Source organism: Dama dama, chromosome 14 (assembly GCF_033118175.1).
Source record: "Dama dama isolate Ldn47 chromosome 14, ASM3311817v1, whole genome shotgun sequence".
Lineage (NCBI taxonomy): Eukaryota > Metazoa > Chordata > Mammalia > Artiodactyla > Cervidae > Dama > Dama dama.
In genome coordinates this window covers 32,524,094-32,546,344 of record NC_083694.1, presented here as the reverse complement: position 1 = coordinate 32,546,344, position 22,251 = coordinate 32,524,094, and the positions used below count along the sequence as shown (strand labels likewise).

Here is a 22,251-nt window from a genome sequence, read left to right as displayed (position 1 = left end):
TGTCCTGTGGTCATCCAATAAAACATCAAAGTAATTTAGGTACTGCTGTGAAGGGACTTTGCAGATGCAATTACGATGACTAGTTACCTTAAAATAGACTGTCCTGGATTATCTGGGTGGACCCAATGTAGTCACAGGAGTCCTTAAAAACGGAAGAAGAAGGCGGAAGAAGAGTCTAAGTGTGAAGGATTTGAAGCACCATTGCTGGTGCTGAGATGTAGGGGCCCAATTAGTAGGACTGAAAAGAGGCCTCTGAAAGGTAGGGGCAGCCCCACCTGACAGTTAGCAAGGACATGAGGACCTCGGGCCTTCCTTTCCGCATGCTCTCAATCCTTCAAAGGGAATTAGATGCTTCATGCAGAATGTTCTGTACTCATGGAAAGTTAGCAGCAATTTCTGAAAAGTAATAAATTTCTTAATCTTTTAATGAATATTGCTTTTGCTGATGTGAAGAAAAATGGAAAAATACAAAAGAGTCTTTGATAATCTTGGTCTTCCCAAGGAATAAAACCTAACTGTAGGAAATTATTAAGGCAGTTGATAGATGCTGTGAGGTTTGGATGTGGGAGAATGTAAAGGAGGAAGCAGTAACATTTGTGAAACAACTGATGGAAGGACATGTAAACACATAATGCTAAGCCATTATCTACATCAAAATAAACAAATGTTATTATAACAAACTGATATATAGTTGGTCCCTCACAGGCAGCTTCCTAGAAAGGTGCGCTCCCAGGCCTACAAGTCAGAACTGCACTTGAATAAGATTCGGTGGTTCATATCCACACTTGAGTTTCAGAAGCTCATTTTGCTCATTTGCTAACAAGGCCAACTAGTCTCAAGTTTATGAGAAATACAATGTGCCATTAACTTCTAAGAACTTTATTTCTGCTTATCATAAGACAACTGAAAAAATAGCTATCTTATGTTTCAAATTCCTTGGAATTAAAGAATCTGACAATTTATTCACAAAAAAAAAGAACTTTACTTCTTCAAGATATTCTGTTCATAGTAATTGATTAATGCAATTCCTGGAGGGTAGGATTTGGAACAGTAAAATTCCAAAGTGAGTGAAAGTGTTAGTTTCTCAATTGTGTCCAACTCTTTGCAACCCCATAGTCTGTAGCCCACCAGGCTCCTCTGTCCATGGAATTCTCCAGCAAGAATACTGGCATGGGTAACCATTCCCTTCTCCAGGGGATCTTCATGACCCAGGGATCAAACTCGGGTTTCCTGAACTGCAGGCAGATTCTTAATTGTCTGAGCCACCAGGGAAAGCCCACCCCCCCCCACCCCCACCCCACCCCCCCAATAAAGAAATGAAAAGTCTTTTTCAGGAAGATTTATGGAAATGGGTAGGAATAGTTATTTGAGAGTGGCCAAATTCAGCATCAGGGTTCTCAGTTGAGCACTGAGAACTGGCCGATGAAGACTGATTTGATTTCCAAACAAGTGCCATCTCCTAATTGAAATATCAGTCTGAGCAAGGACATCAGCCTGGAACATCAGTTTATCCATTGGCAAGAAAAATCTATGACTACTCAAAACTCATGCCCATCAGTTTGCAGTATGCTGAATAATATCAAACCACCTTCTGATATTTACACCAGAACTTCATATTTATAAAGCAGTATGTTGATTGTTAATTCAGAGTAAGCCTTCAGATTCAACCGACATTAAATTTCTTACTCTACAGCCATTTCTGAGATACTGTGTGTGTTTACCTGTGTTGTTTGGAATTTCAGATCTTTGGCTACTTTTCCTCTGAAGAAGATTCTCTTATTAGCCAAATGGATGAAGAAAATTTGGTTTTCCTCGTTTCTAGAAAACAAAGAGTTGTAATTTCAGGTGATAATTTAATTTCCTTAACAAATTAATGTGGGTTTTAATATTTTCTCAAAAATAAATAGTGGGAATACAACATTTCCATTGAACCATTTTCCATCTTATTTACTTGATCAGTAATTTATAACAAGAGAGGGGAGTGACAGTTTCAAATTCAGTATCAGAAGAAACTTGCAATTGAGTTGGAAATATTATCATTGCTCTGAAGGACACTATGTAGGGAATATAAGGAGGGAAAATTCACATTTTTCAGAAATGGTTCAGATCTCAAGTTAAATCTCTCTACAATGTCACCTCAATAATGTGTGCTCCAGTATCAAATGGATCAATCACATTTAAAAATATATATATTCTTAAAATTGAATTTTCAAGTTTTCACTTCTTAGAACTCTTTCCCAAGCTCCCACCCTTGATTATCTTATGGAGGTTAGCCTTACACCTCTCAAACTGTGAATCTGGGTCAATAACAGAAGAGTGTTAGCTCAGTTTGAGGTCTCCAGTTTAGATATGTCATTTGCTTTAAAATTTGATCCTGGGTCCCATGAACTCATTTCCCTGTCCACTATTGAAGCCATGGGTTTTCTTTCTTTTCTTCCCTCCAGGGAGGGAGAAGTCCAGGATGTGGAAAAGAAACCTCCAGAATCTGTCTTTGTCCTCAAGCCTTTCATCTCAAATTCTGAAATGAAGGGCATAGTCTAGATCAAATCTGGTATTATTTAAAAAAGAAAGAAAAAAAAAAAAAAAACGACCCTGAACTTACTTCAGTCCTTTGTGAACAAAACCCACCCTGGCTTTTGACCCTTCCTTAGCCCAACGATAGACCTCACCAGAGCCTAAACTCTGGGCTTCTCCATGGGAACTATCATCAAAGAACAGAAGCCAGGGAGCAGCGGTGATGCAGTTGTCATCACTTATTGAGGAGTGGCCAGTGACCAGGGGAGATGTGTTTCTGGCCTCCTAAATTAAAATTTCAAAAGCATCTTTATAGATGGCCCTTGAGTTCCGTAGCTTGTTTATTCTCTCAACAAGCATTTGTTAAGGTCTACTTTGTAAGCCAGGCTTCCCTAGTGGCTCAGTGGTAAAGAATCTGCCTGCCAATTGAGAAGACGCGGGTTTGATCTCTGGGTCAGGAAGATCCCCTGGAGAAGGAAATGGCAACCCACTCCAGTATTCCTGCCTGGAGAATTCCATGGACAGAGGAGCCTAGCTGGCTACAGTCCATAGGGTTGCAAAAGAGCTGGACATGACTTAGTGGCTAAACAACTTTGTGAACTAGGTGACTTTCTAAGTGCTGGGGACACAGCGGTGAACAAACAATCATAAATCCCTGACCTCATGGAATCTACATTCTAATGGGGGAAGAGACAGACAATTTTTTTAAAAAGCGAGTAAATTAAGCACTATAGCAAAAAATAATGAAGTGAGCAGATTGTGGAGGAAAATAAAGCAGGAGTGTGGGAGGAAGTTGGTTTAGACATGTGAACATGTGTTGGGACTTTAAACAGGGTACTTGGGAAAGACCTGGAGGAGACATGAGAGTAAAGCACATACTTCAAGCTGGAGTGGAGTGGTGGGGGAGGGAGAATAGTGGAAGCGGGGAGGTTAGCGCAGCAACAGCCGTGAGGGCCCTGATGTCCGGCCTTGTGGCCACACAAAAGACCTCTGAGACAAAAAGCTGTGAGAGGGCCTGGCCTGAGTTACACGTCAGCAAATGTTCTGGCTTCTGTGATTAAAGTGGTCTATAGTGGGGAAGGAATGGAAGCAGAAAACATGATGGTGGCTTGGCATAAAAATATTCTCAACAGTTTGTTTTTTTTTTTTTTCATATTGATCCCTCCAAGGAGTCTTTTGGAACTTTTTTCCTAATTGCAGGCCCCTTTCATCCCCAACTCCCTCTCAACCTCATTCCCCCAAACTTCAGACATTTTAATACCTCAGATACTGTGTCTCTGCCTATGTACTGTATATACATCCGAACTTTGACACAGAGAGTAAGAGTTGTTCACATGCCTTGCCCATCAAGAACCAATTTGTAGCCTTTTGGGGAAAATATTTTCTCTGTTGAGAATGTGTGGGTTAGGCGGATAATACTGGAGTATGAAATTTGTTCCCTTGCTTTTCCTCTCTAAACATTTGCAATGATAAAAACTTGATTTAAATCATCCTGGGAAGAAGCTCAATATGTGCGGCTTTATCATTCAGCATATAGGCAAAGAAACATGAAAGTGTTTTCTCCCAAATGCATTTAAAAAAAAAAAGCCTCAAACAGTATTAAGGCAGTTTCATTTTTTTGTACTGAAAAGCCTGAGATAGTATTAGACTTTCATTCTGTGTAAATCATATGGTGACAGTTTGAAGAAAGAAATCTTGAATGTGAAGATCTTAAAATAGAAATAATTCTAAAAGACATTTGGAAAACTCATTCTCTGAAATATGCACGTGGAGGTGGGGCTAGGTTGTGATCTTAACTTCTATGGGAAGTCATGGACCATGTTTAGTTGGAAAACATTAAAAAGTCAGATTAGTATCTCTAAGGATAATTAAAGAGCAATAGTTGCTCTTTTTTTAAAAATTTTGTTCTACTTTAGTTTTAAAGTAACTAGAGCCTTAACATTGGTTGTTTCCTTTTTCTTTTATGATTGAAACTCTTAACAAGTGACTTTTAGGGTCTTTACTGCTAGGAGCTGAAATGAGTGTGTGCCATTCACAGGGAGTAGAAGACGGGATGTGATTAAGTGCATTGTCAAGATTCCTCAGTTGGATTTACTAATAACAGCTTCTCAGAAAGGAATGATAACAGTCTTTAATAGCCAGGTAATTTGAGAGCTTTGTTTCCTTCCTCTCTCCTACCTTTCTCTTTTGTTTTGTCTATGTATTACGCCTATGTATCAGATGCAGCAGAAACCATAACCATATTTCAGAGTTATTCCAAGAAACAAAACCAAGTATTATTAAAACAAGAAGCTTGTTCAACCCCAGAGCAGCTTTTGAGAATTTAGTAACCACATTTGTCATTGTTCCTTGGGGTACCCTATTGAACCACGTGCATCAACACAGTTAAAGGATACCCTTAGATAATTTCTCAAATAAAATAATAAAAACTCACAAGTCAAGTGATTTTGTCATAATACTACCAAGTAAAAGGTTCCAACAAGAAACCTTTTGTTTGAGGTTTAAAATCAAATGCTAGCTCTTCTATTTTACCATCCTATATGTTAAGCAGGGAACTTAATGAGCCAACGTACATCTTTTCTCGTCTCTTTTTCTCATATTTGTAAAACGAGGACAACAGGATCAGTCCTCTCACCCTCAGAGCACTGTAGTGAATATCAAATGAGATAATGAATATGGAAAAATTTTAAGGCATTGCTATTATTAATGTCATTCCTTTCTAAATTTATGTTTTTGGACTTCTATTTTCAAAATATGAGGGATTGTAATGGAATGTATGATGATATGATAAAATATGATATAGACAATTCTTTGGTGTTAAATGTGCAAAAATTGATTTAATTATTAATTTATTTTTAAGTAGAGTCAAGCTTTATACAAATAAAATATGTTTAAAATAATTATCACATGATTAAAATTTCAACAATGATTTTCAGCCTTTCAGTGCTTTTCATCACAGGCAGCCAGAGTGCGTCAAAGAGGGCCGCCTGCACCCAGAGGTGCAGCAGGAGATTCTGAGTACAAGTGTGGAGACTGGCTCCCCGTACCGACCTCCACCACAGCTATGCATGTTACTGCTAGGCCCCAGTTCCTCCTTATCCAGACCAGAGAACATCCCTCCCTAGGTAGTTGCACTGTTTGCATGATTTAATCAATATAAATCACTTAGCTTCGTTGTAAACCCTTAGTAAATAATGACAATTATAATTATGAACAAATAATGTGAAAATAAAAATGGGTTTGCCTCATTAAGTAGGCTTCCCTTGTGGCTCAGCTGGTAAAGGATCTGCCTACAATGCAGGAGACCTGGGTTTGATCCCTGGGTTGGGAAGATTCCCTGGAGAAGGGAAAGGCTACCCACTCCAGTTTTCTGGTCTGGAGAATTCCATGGACTGTGTAGTCCACGGGGTCGCAAAGAGTCAGACACTCACTCATTAAGTATGAAAACCTTACTCAGTCTCTTTTTTTCTCTATGCATTATTATCCTTTTCATTTTTTTACCTTTAATTCCTCAAAAGTAGAACTAATATGGTATCTAAAGAAAAACAGTGAGAAGAAAAATTATGATGTTCATATTGAAATAGTTCAGGATTATGTGAAATAAGTGAGATGGCATCAAATTTTCAGAGATGCGTGTGTATCTCTTTCTCTTTCATATACACATAGGATTACGAAAATTTTAGAGCAGATAAGGGAATTTTAAAGTGACTTCCACTAAAGATGGAGAGAAATAGAAGAGGGAATTCTCTAATCCCTTTATTTTTTCCTTTAGAAAAAAGTACCTGGTTGGAAAAGTATTTTTGAACTCTTCAGATGAAAGACAGTCTGTGATGACCACAACTAACAGTTCTAGTAATCTCCTTGATTCACATTTTCTTCTTTTCACATAATCCATCCTTCTAGAAAGCCATTTTCTAGACTTCCCCAAAGACCATTTGAGCATGCAAAAGAAACTAGGTCATTAATAAACTTCAGACCCTTACCTTTACCTTGGGAGCAGTTAACATGCCTTAAGGATATAAGAGGGCTTCCCTGGGGGCTCAGTGCTAAAGAGCAAGTGCAAGAGACACAATAGATGGGGGTTAGATCCTTGGGTTGGGAAAACACAATGGAGAAGGAAATGGCAACCCACTCCAGTATTCTTGCCTGGGAAATCCCATGCACAGAGGAGCCTGTTGGGCTCGAGTCCACGGGGTCACAAAAGACTCAGACATGACTTAGCAACTAAACAACAACAGCAAAAGGGTATAAGAGGATTCTCATGTACTTACCAGCTCTCCTTAGATAATCTATGATTCTTCACTAGTTTAGTACTTAGGATATTATATTCACTCAATACATATTTATTGGGGCTTCCCTAGTGGCTCAGATGGTAAAGAATCTGCCTGCAATGCAGGAGACCTGGGTTCGATCCCTGGGTTGGGAAGATCCCCTGGAGAAGAGAATAGCAACCCACTCCAGTAATCTTGCCTGGAGAATTCCATGGACAAAGAAGCCTAGTGAGCTACAGTCCGTGGGATCACAAAGAGTAGGATACGACTGAGCGACCAACACATAAACATATATTTATTGAATAGAAGAGAAAACCCACTAGATAGAATGTTCTTAAATCTCTTAACTTGAGAGATAACTTTCAAATGAAATGCTTTTTTTTCTATATCAATCTATATTCATATTGACCTATTTACCATTCTTGCCAATGCTGTTAGCATTATTTTGCAGTCCCAATTTTTAGTATCAGAGGTTGCTCTGAATAGTTAAAGAATGTGAGGAAATGTGCAAATAGAAGGAACAAAATAATTAATAAAGTTTAAGAGCACAGTAACCAGGCTTAAAGATAAGACACAGAAACATAAAGTTGCCCAAAGCGAACAGTGCGTTATTCCACAGAGACAGGCTTTTCATAAGTAGGAGGAACCAGAAGACTCACAGAAGGTAGAAATGACAATTGAGGTTAAACCAAGGAGATACCATAGTGCTTTATAGCCAGCATTTTCATCTTTAATCATAGTGCCAACGGGGTTTCATTATTCTCTTCCTTTTTTTTTCAATAGATGAAAGTTCAGACCAGTACCAATGTTACAGTAAGTACTTTTTAAAATTCTTAATCAAATTAAAATGATTGATGATGATTCTTCCATAACTAATCAAAATCTCAGTGAAGAGCCTGAATAGGCTCTGAGAATAAGATGTTTCATAAGTTGCAGTTTTATCTTTATTGACTAGGATCCAAACTAAACCTTGAGTAACAGCAAAGAGGACACAGATCTTGTTTTCTGAGTTAATTTGCTTGGAAATTGATTATTCCCCGGAAGCTTCAATTTAAAAGCTTTGGCTGCTTTTCTAAGTGCTCACTATTAAGGAATGTGAAAAAAAGGAGGGGGGGGGGGTGGAAAAACCTACACATTGCGAGGACAAGGAAATAGTCAGTGATAGTTATTTGAAAACATTTTAAACTTGAAAACAGCATAAAAAACTTGAGTGCAATTTTGTAATTGATTTAATTCATATTACTAATTGGAACAGTAATCTTGTGGCAAATGTAAAGCTATGGTGACTTGCCACTGCAGAATCCGTGGGTTCCCACGGTGGAATCCCACTGTGGCTTTATGAGGGACGGGGAATGGTTAGCTTTCACCTTCCGTGTATGCACAGAAATGCACTGAGGTACCAGGCAGAGGAGTCTCTGAGTCTCTGTTTTTCTTAAACTTTCTTAAAATGCCTGATGGGTTTTACAGAAGATTCAGGGCATGCCTGGGGCACTGGGAGCAGTTTCTGACACAGATACACTCACCAGGGGGAGCCTTTGCTCCTGTAACATCGTGTGCTGTCAGTGACAGTATGGGTCCAGGCCAGGCCAACCTGCTGGCTTTTGGAAGGCATGAGGCAAACTTGTTGGCCTCAAGTTGATCCCTGACCAGATGATCACCAAGTTTCTTATCCAGCTAAAAATATTAAGCCCGAGGACAGGGCCAGAGAACTTGCTTAATCAGTGCCCTAAATCTAGTCTTAGCTCCTGTGAAGAAAGTGTTCTCATGTAGAAGAACATGCACAAAGATGACTGCTTGGCAAGTGGCTATGTGCTTCCAGGGAGCTGTGCCAAGACCCTGGCTGTGCCATTCTCCAGCTGATGGTGCTGAGAAACTCAGAGTAAAAGGGGAAAAATGAGACCCTCTTGTCAAGACATCAAAGAAGAGATATTGTGTGGCTCCTCTGCAAATAAGGGGGCAAAATGGTGCTTTTAATGTAACTAATCTATTCTTTAGTAGCCAGTCATTATGAGATAGAACAAAACACAATATAGTCCAAAACCAACATTCTGATTCCATGTTTTTCCATCAGGATACCTCTTGGATTACAGGATGTGATTACCTCTCACAGCTGAAACGAATTGTTGCTACTACCGAAAGGACCATTATTGTCTGGGATTATAAAGCTCAAGGGAGCAGCCAGGTACTGTGCTAAGGGAAATACTCAAAGAAATTGGATTGTCTTTTCCATACAGGTAGGATATGAGCAACTCACTTTCTCTATTGAACATCAGTTTCCTCGTACATAAAATGAAAGTGAAGTGAAAGTTGCTCAGTTATGTGTGACTCTTTGCAACCCCAAGGAATTCTCCAGGCCAGACTGCTGGAGAGGGTAGCTGTTCCCTTCCCCAGAGGATCTTCCCCATCCAGAGATTGAACCCAGATCTCCAGGATGGCAGGCAGATTCTTTACCAGCTGAGCCACCAGGGAAGCCCATAAAATCAGGGGTTAACTATTAATAAAATAGTCTAGTCCAGCAGTAATATTCTGAGCCTTAATTAAAAGGGAACATATTTTCATTTAGCATATGTTTAATTTGGTTTGTTTTTGAGAGCGAGAGATTGACTAGTTCATTTCTCAATTTACACCTTTCTCTGAATCCAAATATTATCTTTGATTATGCTCATGTTATCCAGTTCAGACTTTCCCTTCAGTCCAGCTTTATTTGGCAAGAGAATTACTAAAATCAAATACCTAATTCTGGCAAAAAAATCGAATGGGGTAGATGTTAATGTTAATCCTTTCAGTAAATGAAATGTTATGGCTTAACCAATTTACAGTATTTACTGAGCATCTGCAGAAACAAAGAAGAACATGTTCCCTGTACTGAAACAAAACTCAGCCTTGAGGAATCTCGTGAACAAACATAATATGTAATACAATGGTACAGATAATTATAAAGTAAAAAAGAACAAGAGCTCAGGGAGAGGTGAGATCACTAAGAACTGGGGTTGTTTAAATATGCCCTCAGGAAGCAGGCTGACTTTGAAGGACATGGAAGATTAAGAAATAATTTACCCTTCCTCTGTGCCATACTAGTCTCAATGAGAAGTAAATTTCCTATGCTTGTCCACAATATTGGCCAACTAATGATGCCAAGATGATTTTAAAGAAGACAGCTGTTTGCTTAATGTATTTTAATGTGATGTGTCCCTATCTCATGTCATAGAGTTTGATTATAATCTCTTCCTTCTCACTCTCTTGTTTTCACTCTTGCTTTTCAATCTCATAGAAGCCTGCACTGTGTTGAAAGCATCTTCTTCCATGCTTCCGTACCCCGGCTTCTTCTCTCTTTCCCGTCTTATATTACCCCCAAGATGGGTCATCTCTTAAATCTCTGTCCTTCAAAACTTGAATCTCAGGTAGATGCTATAGCCCTTCTTTACTCCCTCACAGTGGCTAAGCCTTGAGAGAGAACTCAGAACCACACTATTCAACATCACTGCAAAGTAAGGGTCTGCCCCCTCACTTGAGCCCTCAATGTATTCTATCAACCTGTTTCTGATTCTTGCCAACTCACTTTCCCACTCCTGGCAAGTGTTCCCTTTCAGCAGATTAACTTCTTCCTGTTTCTGAGAATACTGAGTCTGGAAGGTTTGTCCTCTTTCAAATTCCAGCTTTAACTAAGCTTTAACTAAGAATGCAACACTACTTCCTTCCTTTCTTCGTTCCTCTCTCTAAAAACAAAATCTGATACTCCCGATATCCAACATCCCCATCCCCTCCTGCCTTGTCCAGAACAGGGCTCCATAGCTTCTTCCCTCATTTTTTGACATTAATCTCTTCTCCTAGGATCCTCCTTTTCAACCTCCTCTGAATCCTCCTCTCAACCAATTCAGATCCTAGAACCAAGGTCAACTTCCTTGACCATGGGACCCAAAGTGACCTCTTCAGTAACTCTTTATCACAGCGCTCTGGTTTATTTTTTAAAGTGTACATCCCATTATCTGGAATTATCTGTTTTATTCATCTGTCTCCCCCAACTGGGATAGTAGTTCCACAAAGTCAGAAACTTTTGTTCATCACTAACAGCCAGTGCCTAGAATGGTTCTTGCCATATTGTAGGTGCTCAATAAATATCTGTTGAATGACTGAATGAACCTGTCAATATGTTCAAATTTTATTCTTTCTATAGGAAACAAGACATTTAAAATTTTTTAAATACTTTTTTCTTCTCTCTTAGATAGAAACTAAGTCCCAGGAAAGCAATGGCTATATAGCTTAGTGAACCCAGTTTGATAATATAGAGTCAGCTCGATAGATGCTTGCTGAATATTTCTGGATACGTGTAGATGTTAGGATATTTTTCTCCTTGTAAAGTAATTGGGACTTTGATATTAGATTTTCCTATTAATCACTCGTTTTTATTTCAATGGTGTTTTAACACCTGAACTTTTTTTGCTTCCTGTTAATATTGCCTTACAAATTCAAGAAAGGAATATTCAGAGTAATATATCAGAAAATCTCATTATTTATGGAGCCAAAGATAGATACCTCACATTTTTCTCCAACAAAACACCCAAAAGCACAGTGTTGGGCTCACAGCAAGTGTTCATTAACTTCTGCTTAGTTAACTTTGTTTTTTTCAAGTTCCTTTAACAGTGGGAGTATCTAAAATGAAAAACATCAGAAAAGTAAAATCTTACAAAAAATAAGAGCAATATTTAAATTTAATATTTAGATATTTAGAGCAACACAATAACATTTAAAGCATTCTTCTGTTTCTAGGAAAACTATTTTGTCATAAAACCTATGGATCATTGCCTCCTCTGTGTGTGTGTAGTGTCTTTGCCTGACCAGCTCTGCCGAGATGACATCCTCTTGGGAGATGATGGTGGTTTTGTGAGCAAATTCACAGTAAATAGTGAAGACTTTGGATTAAAGCAGGCAAAATCAAAAAAAAGATTACAGAATCAGGTCTTAGACTCAAAGAACTTCAAAAGGTAAGGATATTATATGGGTATTCCAATAGTTTTAATATAGACACTGTTCAAGTATTTATATAATGAAAATAATATGCCAGACCCCATGGTAGATATTTTAAATACAAAGCTGAAAAATATTTTTTTTCTTTACCTCAAAGGACTTCCAGTATAACAGGAAAAACAGGAAAATCAGCAACTTAATCCATATTTCAAATGCTATTGACAGTTAAAATCTATAGTTACTTGAATGGATTAAAGGGTTCAATGAAAAATTAAATCATAAAAAAGGAAAAGGTACATATGACTGTTTACTAGTATTTAAATATGCAAGAAGATTCTAAACATAAAAGCAATGGATACAGGACTCAAATAAAAAGTTTGATAGGTTTGACTATTCACAAAATCAAAAGATAATATCTTAAAAATAAATAGCAAACTGGGATAAATATAAAAATATGACAGACAGTGGGTTACTAGTCTTTAATAGGTGTTCGAATTCAATTAAAAAATAATAATTTCTCAAGATAAAAATTTGCAAAGATGATGAACAGATAATTTACACACATACCCACACAGTAGAAACAGTCAATGAACTTTTCAAACTGATCATCAGGCAAATATGCTAACAACAGATATCTCCAACTGATAAGATTATGGGTGATTTCTATTGTCTGCTTTATAACTGTAGTGTTTTTGAAGTTTTTAGAGTAAGGTATATATTAATTTTATTAGCAGAAAAACAGATTTTTTACTAAACACAACCTTTTTATTAATCAAAGAAGTGCAACTTAAAGTCATATACAACTTCTCACTTATAAAATTAGAAATTTTATACGATGCTGTGAGATAGGTATTCCCACTTACTGCTTGTGGTGAAAAAATGAATCCCTTTTTGGAAAGCAATTTTTGCAGATGCATCAAGGATCTTAAAAAACATTTATACATTGAGACCTGTGATCCCCATGTGTTTAAAAATTTAAGCATGATTATCACAGCATTATTTCTAATAATGAAACATCCAGTGTCCAACAATAGGGGAATGATTAATTTAAATAAGGAACCATTTAAATAAATAATTCATGCATTATATAAATGTGTAATATAAATTCTATAAGTATATTTACATATTTTAAAAGTATCTATACATGTGTAATATATTTATATGTAAAATATATTTTTATCAGAGTCCTAAAAAATATTTAAAGCATCAAAGGCATGCAATAAATCATAGTATAACCATATTAGAGGATGCCATGCATTCCCATTAAATTATGTTTTGAAAAATATTTAATAATATGGAAAATGTTCATAATATAATATGAAGTAAAAATACTTTTGTCTTCTATGTACATTTGAATCTAGTTTAATTTTAAAAATGCGCAGATGTCCATATGTATATGTGTCCATGCGTGGGTCTGTGTACTTCTATGTAGAAAGAAAAATGGTGAATGAAAATATACCCAAACGTTAACAATGATTCTCTTTGGAAGTGACTCAGAGAAGTGACTTTTATTTTCTTCTTTATGTTTTTCTACTTTCTAAATTTTGTACAAACAAAATTTTTCTTTCACAGTAAGAAAAAAAACCTTAAAAAATACAGGGTTATATTTTGCTATTAATACAGCAAATGTTTTATCCCAGAGTTAGAATATGTAATTAAAAGCTTATTACAGCTATTGCTACAACAGAATTAAGACTAGCCCATTGCTGAAACCCTAAGAATGACATAATACTTGTCTGGCTCCATTTTCCATCTTTCATATATGAACAGTATGACTTAGTTCCATCAAAGCACTAGCCTCTAATGGGAGACTTTCCCAAAATGTGATGGGCTGTTTTATCCATTATCAAGCACTTTATTCCTATTATCATAGGCTCTTAGATGCCGAGACATGAATCTTCTCTTTACTGAGATGTGTGTCTGCTGTGGCTTTTGTTTTGTCGCTAAGCAGTGTTTGATTCTTTGTGACTCTGTGGACTGTAGCTTACCAGGCTCCTCAGTCCATGGGATTTCCCAGGCAAGAATATTGGAGTGGGCTTTTTTTTTTTTTTTTCAGGGGGTCTTCCTTACCCAGGGATCGAAACCAAATCTCCTGCATCTGCGGGTGGGTTCTTTACCATTGAGATACCTGGGCATGACTTAAATTATTTGAGACTGAAGTATATATGGTGGCCCAGACAGTAAAAAATCTGCCTGCAACGAGGAAGACCTGGGTTTGATCCCTGGGTTGGGAAGATCCCCTGGAGGAGGGCATGGCAACCCACCCCAGTATTCTTGCCTGGAGAATCCCATGGACAGAGGAGCCTGGTGGACTACACTCCATGGGGTTGCAAGGAGTTGGATGTGACTAGGCACACACACACACACACACACACACACACACATATATATATATATATATATATATATATATATATATATATACTTAGGCTGAGTGTTGAGGCAAAACACTGTAGAAATTTTAAAAAGTAGCCAGTATTCAGAGTTCAAAATTTAACACAATGTGACACGGAAAAAAGAAATCTCCCTTTTCAAAATCTGTTTAATCCAATATTGTCAAACTTTCCTGCCTTGAGTTATAAACATGTTTATTTCTCAACTACAATCTAAGAAACTTGATGATAAGGATTTTACATTAATCATAAAGCTCAGTCAGTGGTTTTGACTGAGGAAACAAATACACTGGCTTCCCTGCTGGCTCAGCAGGTAAAGGAGCCACCTGCAATGCAGGAGATGCAGGAGATGTGGCTTTTATCTTTGGGAGCATGGCAACCCACTTCAGTACTCTTGCCTGGGAAATCCCATGGACAGAGGAGCCTCGTGGGCTACAGTCCATGGGGTCGCAGAGTCAGATACAACTGAAGCAATTGAGTACAGACATGGCAGTTTTCCTAGCCTCAGCATCACTAGTGATCTGGGATTGCAAACTTCCTTGTTCTTCAGTTTTGAATGTACTCATGGGAAATATGAAAATGAATTGACTCATACAAGATAAAAAATATTATGAAACAGTCTTCTCTTTGCTTGATCAGAATTTTTTCAATAGGGTAAGGATGATAGTGGCTTCCCTGGTGACTCAATGGTAAGAATCTACCTGCCAATGCAGGAAACTCAGGTTTGATCCCTGGTTTGGGAAGATCCTATGAAGAAAGAAATGGCTACCCATTCTAGTATTTTTGCCTGGGAAATTCCAGGGATAGAGGAGCTTGGCAGGTCATAGTCCATGGGTTCGCAAATGAGTTGGACGTGACTTAACGATTACAGCTGATGATAGGGTCAATACTGGACTGAAATTCGTCTAGATTAAAATTTAATTCTGAATCTATAGCTCAAAATCTGATGAAAAATTTTTATTTTTTATTTTAAAATATGCTAGATGATAAAAATGTAAACAGTTGAAAGTTGCACAATGCATAGGATACTGTTAATACGTGGAGGATTTACTACAGCTCAGAGCTGCAATTTGGTTAAAGTAAAAGTGAAATACCAAATAGAAACTCAACATGATGTGTCTGTGAGTCTAACATAATCCCCTTTTTTTCTTGTAATTCCCAGTGTTAAAAGGAAGCTACATAATGACTGGGTTATGAAAATTAGATATATTTCAGCCTTAAATTGCTTTGGATCCTGCTCCTTAGACAGTGTTCATTCATTAGTTTTGGAATCCTTGAAGAGAATTGAGGATAATTTGTAAGTACAATTGTTTATACACATAAACATTTTGTGACTTTCAGGTGTTTTCCTTAAACTCATGGCAGCCTTGGAGCTTTTAAATTGGTTTTTAGAAGTATCAGATGTTAAATATTCCATTTGTTCAATAAGATTAATTTGATTTTTCAGAAGGCAGTTGAAGTTACACAGATATGAACATGATTTCTCTTTTCTTAGGAGCAATTCTGCTCATTTGTTGTTTATTGCTGTATTCTATTAAAATAAACCAACATTGATATATCTATATTTTCCAAATATAATTCTATTGGTAAAACTTTATACTTTAAAAATCATTCTTATAGGTCAATTGACTAGCCAATTACCTATGAGTATCTGTAGCACAGCTATCATGTTTCATGTTTAATAAATACACAAAATGGCTTTCTTATAGACAGGTGAGTTTGAATAGTGTATAATCTTAGTTCCTCCCTAGTTAGATATTTATTAATAGTTATATTGATGTATAGCAAGGTTATACTAATATATAGTAATTATAAAACAGCCATTGTATTTTTTAAAGAGAGATATATCCTACAGCATGTATTAACCTCAAAAACGTTATGCTAGGTGACAGAAGCCAGACACAAAAGACTGCATATGAAGAATTCCATTTAAAGGAAATGCCCAGAAAAGACAAACTGATGGAAATAGAAAGTAGTAGATTAGTGGATGCCTGAGAGCAGGGGGAAGCACGGATCCCAAGTGGGCACGAGATAATTTTCTGGGATTAGGGAAGGCTAAAGAAGAAAGAAATCACATGATCACATCAATAGGTTCAGAAAAAGCACTTGACAAAATCCAACACCCGTTCCTGATAAAAACTCTCAATCTGGACAGTCATTATACAAGTTTTAGAGAAATAACTCAAAATGGATCATATACCCAAAGATAAAATGCAAAACCATAAAACTCCTAGAACAAAATCTAGGTGACTTTAGGTTTGGCAATAACATTTAAGATACAACTGCATGAAAGAAATCATTAGCAAATTGAACTTCATGCAAATTAAAAAGTCTGTTTTGAAAAAGACACCATCAAGAGAGCAAGAAGATAGGCCCTAGATTAGGATAAAATATTTGCAAAACATATATGTGATAAAGGATAGTTATCCAAAATATACAAAGAACTCTTATAATACAACAATAAAGCAACCCGACTGAACAATAAGCAAAAGATCTGAGCAGACACATTACCAAAGGAGGTATACAGATGGCAGTAAGTATATGAAAAGATGTTTCACATCCTACATCACTAGAGAAATGCAAACTAAAGTCACAATGAGATATTACACACCTACCAGTGCCCAACATCCAGAACACTGACAACATCAAATGCTGGCAAGAATGTGGAACAATAGGAACTCTCATTCAGAGCTGCTGGGAATATAAAATGAGCACAGCCACCTTGGAAGATAGTTTGGCAGTATTACTGATCACCCTCCCTAAAAATCTATTCTCTTGGCTTCTGGGAAGCCAGAGTTTTCTCCCAGGATCTTATGTTTGTTCTTTTCCCTTGTGATTTCTCTTTCTGCATCTGCTATTTTTGTGGTGGCATTCTCCAGAGTTTTGTCCTTAAACAACCTTAATAGTCACTTTCTATGCACATCTTGGGCTATTTTCCTCTATCCCAATATATTAATACCTGTATACTGATGAAACCCAAGCTGTCTTGAAACTAGACTTACTTATACCTGCTCACCGAGTCCACCTAGATATCTCATAGCCCTTTAAATTTCTTATTCATAGCTAAATTTTACTTCCCTCACCTTTTAATCTATGCCTTTTATAGCATTTTAACTTTTCTTGGTAGCACTGAAATGGTGCACCTCAGAATGGGACTTGACCCCACACAGTGGGACTAGAACTCAAGCTAAAGCCAGATTGGGACCTGAACTCATGATTTTTTAATTAGAATCACTCACCTGGTGTCAGGACTTACTGTGGCTCAGGTTCTTTGTGCCAAAGTACAGAAGGAATTCAGTGAGAGGCAAAGTGATAGGCAAGAAGTAGATTTACTAACATCGGACACTTGGGAGAAATGCAAAGAGGCTGGCGGGACTCTGCCCTGAGGATTAAGTGAGCTACACTTTTATAATCAAAGGAAAGTGAGGGAGAGGGGAGAAGACTGCCTTCTTCCTCATTCTTCAAGTAGATGCCAGGCTTACATCACTAGCTCCTCATTCCTTCTGGGCGGGAGAGTGTCTGACTGTATGTATGAGGTTAAACTAGGACTGTCATAGTGCTTATTCAAATAAACTGAAAGATGGTAACGTTTTTTTCTTTCACTTAATGACTCGGGGCATATCTCATACTTTATAGTTAAGCAGGCCTGCTTCATTCCACAACGATCCAATGGCTTTCTTGAGTGATCATTAAATTACAGGGGTCTCTCATCTATTAGGACAGGTTGTACTTGGTGTGAGTTTACAGCATAATCTCTCTGTAATCTCTCTGTGTGTTAGTTGCCCAGTCATGTCTGACTCTTTGGGACCTCATGGACTCTGGCCAGCCAGGCTTCTCTGTCCATGGAATTCTCTGGGCAAGAATACTGGAGTGGGTTGCCATTCCCTTCTCCAGGGGATCTTCCCGACCCAGGGATTGAACCCGAGTCTCCTGCATTGCAGGCAGATTCTTTACCATTTGAGCCACCAGGGAAGCCCAGCTGTTTCTTCATCTAATACGAAATCATTTGGTAAGAAGGGTCTCCCATACACTAATTCATAGGGACTGCATCTTAGCTTTTCTTTGGGGGTTGCCCTTATTCTCATTAGAGTAATTGGCAATATTTGGACCCTGTTTTCCTGAGTCTCTTGGCATAATTTGGATATAGTTCACTTCCAAGTATCATTCATTTTTTTCCACTTTCCCTGAGGATTGGGGTCTCTATGCTGTAAAAAGGGAGTACTTTCCCCCAGGGTTTCAGCTACTTGTTGGGGCATTTTAAAGGTAAATTTAGAGGTATCAGTTTGTATAGATTGAGGTAATCCAAAATGAGATTTTCTCCTTAAGCAAGTTTTTTTTTTTTTTTTTTTTTTCTTTTTTTACCTCTGAGGCCTGTTCTCTCTGTGTGGGAAAAACCTCTACCCATCCAGTGAATGTCTACCACTACCAATAAATATTTGTATCATCTGGACTTGGGCATGTGAGTCATGATAGTATAAGGATTAGGCACAATAGAATAGACAGATTCCATTGCTTCATTAACAGTCCTTAGATCTTGTACAAATTGATACTCCCTAGTGGGCTAAGTGTTGGACACGACTAAGCGGCTTCACTTTCACTTTTCCTTTCAGGCACTGGAGAAGGAAGTGGCAACCCACTCCAGTGTTCTTGCTTGGAGAATCCCAGGGATGGGGCAGCCCGGTGGGCTGCTGTCTATGGGGTCGCACAGAGTCGGACACTACTGAGGCGACTTAGCAGCAGCAGCAGCAGCAGCAGGTTTGAAAATGTGTTCCTGGTGGCTCAGTTGGTAAAGAATCCACCTGCAATGCGGGAGACCTGGGTCGATCCCAGGGTTGGAAAGATCCCCTGGAGGAGGGCATGACAACCCACTCTAGTATCCATGCCTGGAGAATCCCCGTGGACAGAGGAGCCTGGAGGGCTACAGTCCATGGGATCACAAAGAATGACTTTCACTTTCAATATTGGCATATTACATGGTGACTGACAGAGTACCATCAGTCTATCCAAAAGTTATTCCTTTACTAAGGGAAAAGATTCCCCTCTGTGCCTCTGATTTTAAGGGGTATTGTTTTTTTGCAGGGATACTCCTGCCCAGGTCTTAACTTAATAACCACTGGCTGGATATCTTTGTTCAAGCCTGGAATCTCAATACTCCACACTCCAGGGTCTACTAAGGCTTCCATATCAGCTTCAATCTGTTCCTTTTCACTTTCCGTTAGAACCATTTGGTGATGAGGGTGATCCCCTTGCTCCTCCAGAAACAGAGTGGTCCCTAATTTAGTTAATAAATCTCTCCCTGTTAAAGGGATGGGACAATCAGGCACAAACTGAAAGCAATGTGAAAACAGTTGGCCATCGATGTTTCATAGAAGGGGTTCCAGGAAATTGTGCTCTTGTCTCTTCCCTGACACTCTGTTGTTGTTAGTTGCTAAGTCATGTCTGATTCTTGCAACCCCATGGACTATAGCCTGTCAGGTTCCTCTGTCCATGGGATTTCCCAGGCAAGAACACAGGAGTGAGTTGCCATTTCTGATCTTCCTGACCCAGGGATCAAACTCAAGTCTCCTGCACTGGTAAGTGAATTCTTTTTTTTTTTTTTTTTTTTTTTACCACTGAGCCACCAGGGAAGCCCTGACACTCCATTACATATTCCTTATGATTGCTAAGGTTTCTAACCCTTTGGGTTATTATGGAGAAGGTTGCAACAGTGTTTACAAGAAATTCTATCAAGTGGCCCACCACATCAATGATCACTCATGGCTCAACATTAGTTATGTAGATAGTATCTCTAGGCAGAGAAGTTTTCAGCCTTGAGCCCTGTCAGTCTTCTGATTGTGAAGCCATTAGTGGTCCTCAATGGTCACTCTCTGGCATCTGGGATATTCCCTCTTCCAATGCTCTGGCTGTTTGCAAAGGCATGTTAATTGCAATCCTCCCTCCAGTGCCCCTTTTGTCCACACAGAGTACACTGGCCTTGTATGGGTACCCATGGACCCTCTGGTCCACTAGGGACAGATTGGCTCAGCAAAGTCAGCCTCCCAGTTGGTGCTCTCTGAGCAGACAAAGTCACTGCAAGTATTTGGACCCTTAGTATATTTCTTTGGGTGCGTTCAACCTTTTTTGGCAATATCCCCATTATTGAAAGCTGAATAAGCCAATTGGAGCAAGTCACTCATTGGAGTTTGAGGACCAGCAGTAGCTTTCTGAATTTTGCACTTGATATCTGGGGCAGACTGGGCTATCAAATGCATAGCCAAAAGGGTCTGTCCTTTGGAGGAGAAGGGATCTGCATCTATATACCTCCTGAAAGCCTCTTCTAGTCTCTCTTGGAAAACTGCAGGATATTCATCCTGCCCCTGTTGGACCTCTTTTACTTTTTCGTAATTAACAGATTTTACTCTAAGGTTATTTGTGTGTGTTTGTGTTTGTGTGTGTGTGTGCATGCGCATGCTAAGTTGCTTTCATCGTGTCTGACTCTTTGCAATCTTATGGACTGTAGCCCTCCAGGCTTCTCTGTCCATGGGGTCTCCAGGCAAGAATACTGGAGTTGGTTGCCATGCCCTGCTCCAGGGTATCTTCCTGGAGTAGGGACTGAACCTGTATCTCTTATGTCTCCTGCCTTGGCAGGTGGGTTCTTTACCACTAGCACCACCTGGGAAGCCCAAGTTCCTTCATATCTTCTATTAACTAGTTAATCACATGGTCCTATCTCTATCAATAGGATTTACCTGGTAGTCCAGTGTGAGTCTGTCTCAGGGATAGTGTCAGTCCCCACCTGGTGCGCTGCATGGGTCTACTGGACTCGGGCTGCCAGTTGATCTGCAGGGACTCTGGCCACCAGTATTGTATGCCGCATTTCCTCGAGGGTGCAACAGCGGGATAGTAAGATCTGTAAATCTCCTCAGGTGAGATCAAAAGTTCTCACTAGTTGGGTAAACCCCTTTGAAAAAGTTCAGGATCCTCAGATAAACTTCTCAACTTGTCCTTTGCCATACTTAAATCAGACATCGAGAAAGGTACATGGACCTCTTACTGTTCCCTGATTTCCATCAGGACCTTCTCTCAGAGGCAAAACTGAAGGGGCGTTTGGTTGGTAACTTATAACCGCTGTGAGTGCAAGCTGGGCTAAGGATGGGCCCCTTGAGTGTCTCAGGGTACAAAGAAGAGGTTCCTGAATATGAGGGGAGGCACCTCTTTTCATTCCTAGCTACTCCCCCTGGGCTAATAGCCTTAGCTGGAGGAGAGGCTCCGGTCAGCAGGGTGACTGCTGAGGTCAGTACAGTGGCTTCCCTGGGGCAATAGGTCCTGCCAGTGGTCAGGGGGTAGCTCCTACTGAAAAAGCGGCTCCTAACTGCAATATAGTATAACTCAGGGACCCATTGAGTGGTCACGTTTCTTGGTTTCCTAACTCATATCGTAGGTTGTTGTTGATGGTGGTTTAGTCGCCAAGTCATGTCTGACTCTTGTGACCCTATGGACTGTAGCCCACCAGGCTTCTCTGTCCATGGGATTTCCCAGGCAAGAATACTGGAGTGGGTAGCCATTTCCTTCTCCAGGATATTTTCCTGACCCAGGGATCAAACTTGTGTCTCTTGTGTCTCCTGCATTGCAGGCAGATTCTTTACCTCTGAGCCACCAGGGAAGCCCATATGGTAGGTTATGTACCTAATAAATATTTTTCTTTTTAATTTCTGTTGTCTGAATCTTTCCCAATCCTGGAGGATATGGCCCAGAGGGGTAATTTGTTGGGACTGATGCAGTCTGATTCATTTCAGACCCAAACCTGAGGAGAAATCTCTAATTCCCATGTTATCCAAAATTCCATTCAAGTCAAAATCCATCCATAATTTGGTTAAGGATTGCCCTTATGATTTTAGATGCTATCCCTTCCAAGGTATTTTTCCAACCAGGTGTTAGTACCTGAAAAGTTGCTGAAAGGGAATGGAACAGAAGTTATCCCCAGTGGTATCCATAATGAGTGGGAGTTGTTCTGGCTGCAAGCTGGAAATAAAGTGTCAACACTTGTAAGGATCAGAGGGAGGGGAGTAAAAGAAAAAGTTCATCTTGGTGGTCACACAGGTGTTCTGGGGTTAACAAAAGAAAGAAAT

At 39.0% G+C, this 22,251-nt stretch overlaps 1 protein-coding gene across 1 annotated transcript in view; it reads left to right on the top strand.

The window, feature by feature from the left end:
* The window catches only part of WDR64 (WD repeat domain 64), a 122,550-nt gene that overhangs the window by 20,211 nt on the left and 80,088 nt on the right, over positions 1-22,251 (top strand). The window contains exons 3-8 of the mRNA XM_061160259.1: positions 1,743-1,845; positions 4,553-4,656; positions 7,569-7,598; positions 8,857-8,967; positions 11,553-11,767; positions 15,306-15,440. Coding sequence (XP_061016242.1) covers positions 1,743-1,845; positions 4,553-4,656; positions 7,569-7,598; positions 8,857-8,967; positions 11,553-11,767; positions 15,306-15,440 — 698 coding nt within the window. The remainder of the gene's footprint in view (positions 1-1,742; positions 1,846-4,552; positions 4,657-7,568; positions 7,599-8,856; positions 8,968-11,552; positions 11,768-15,305; positions 15,441-22,251) is intronic.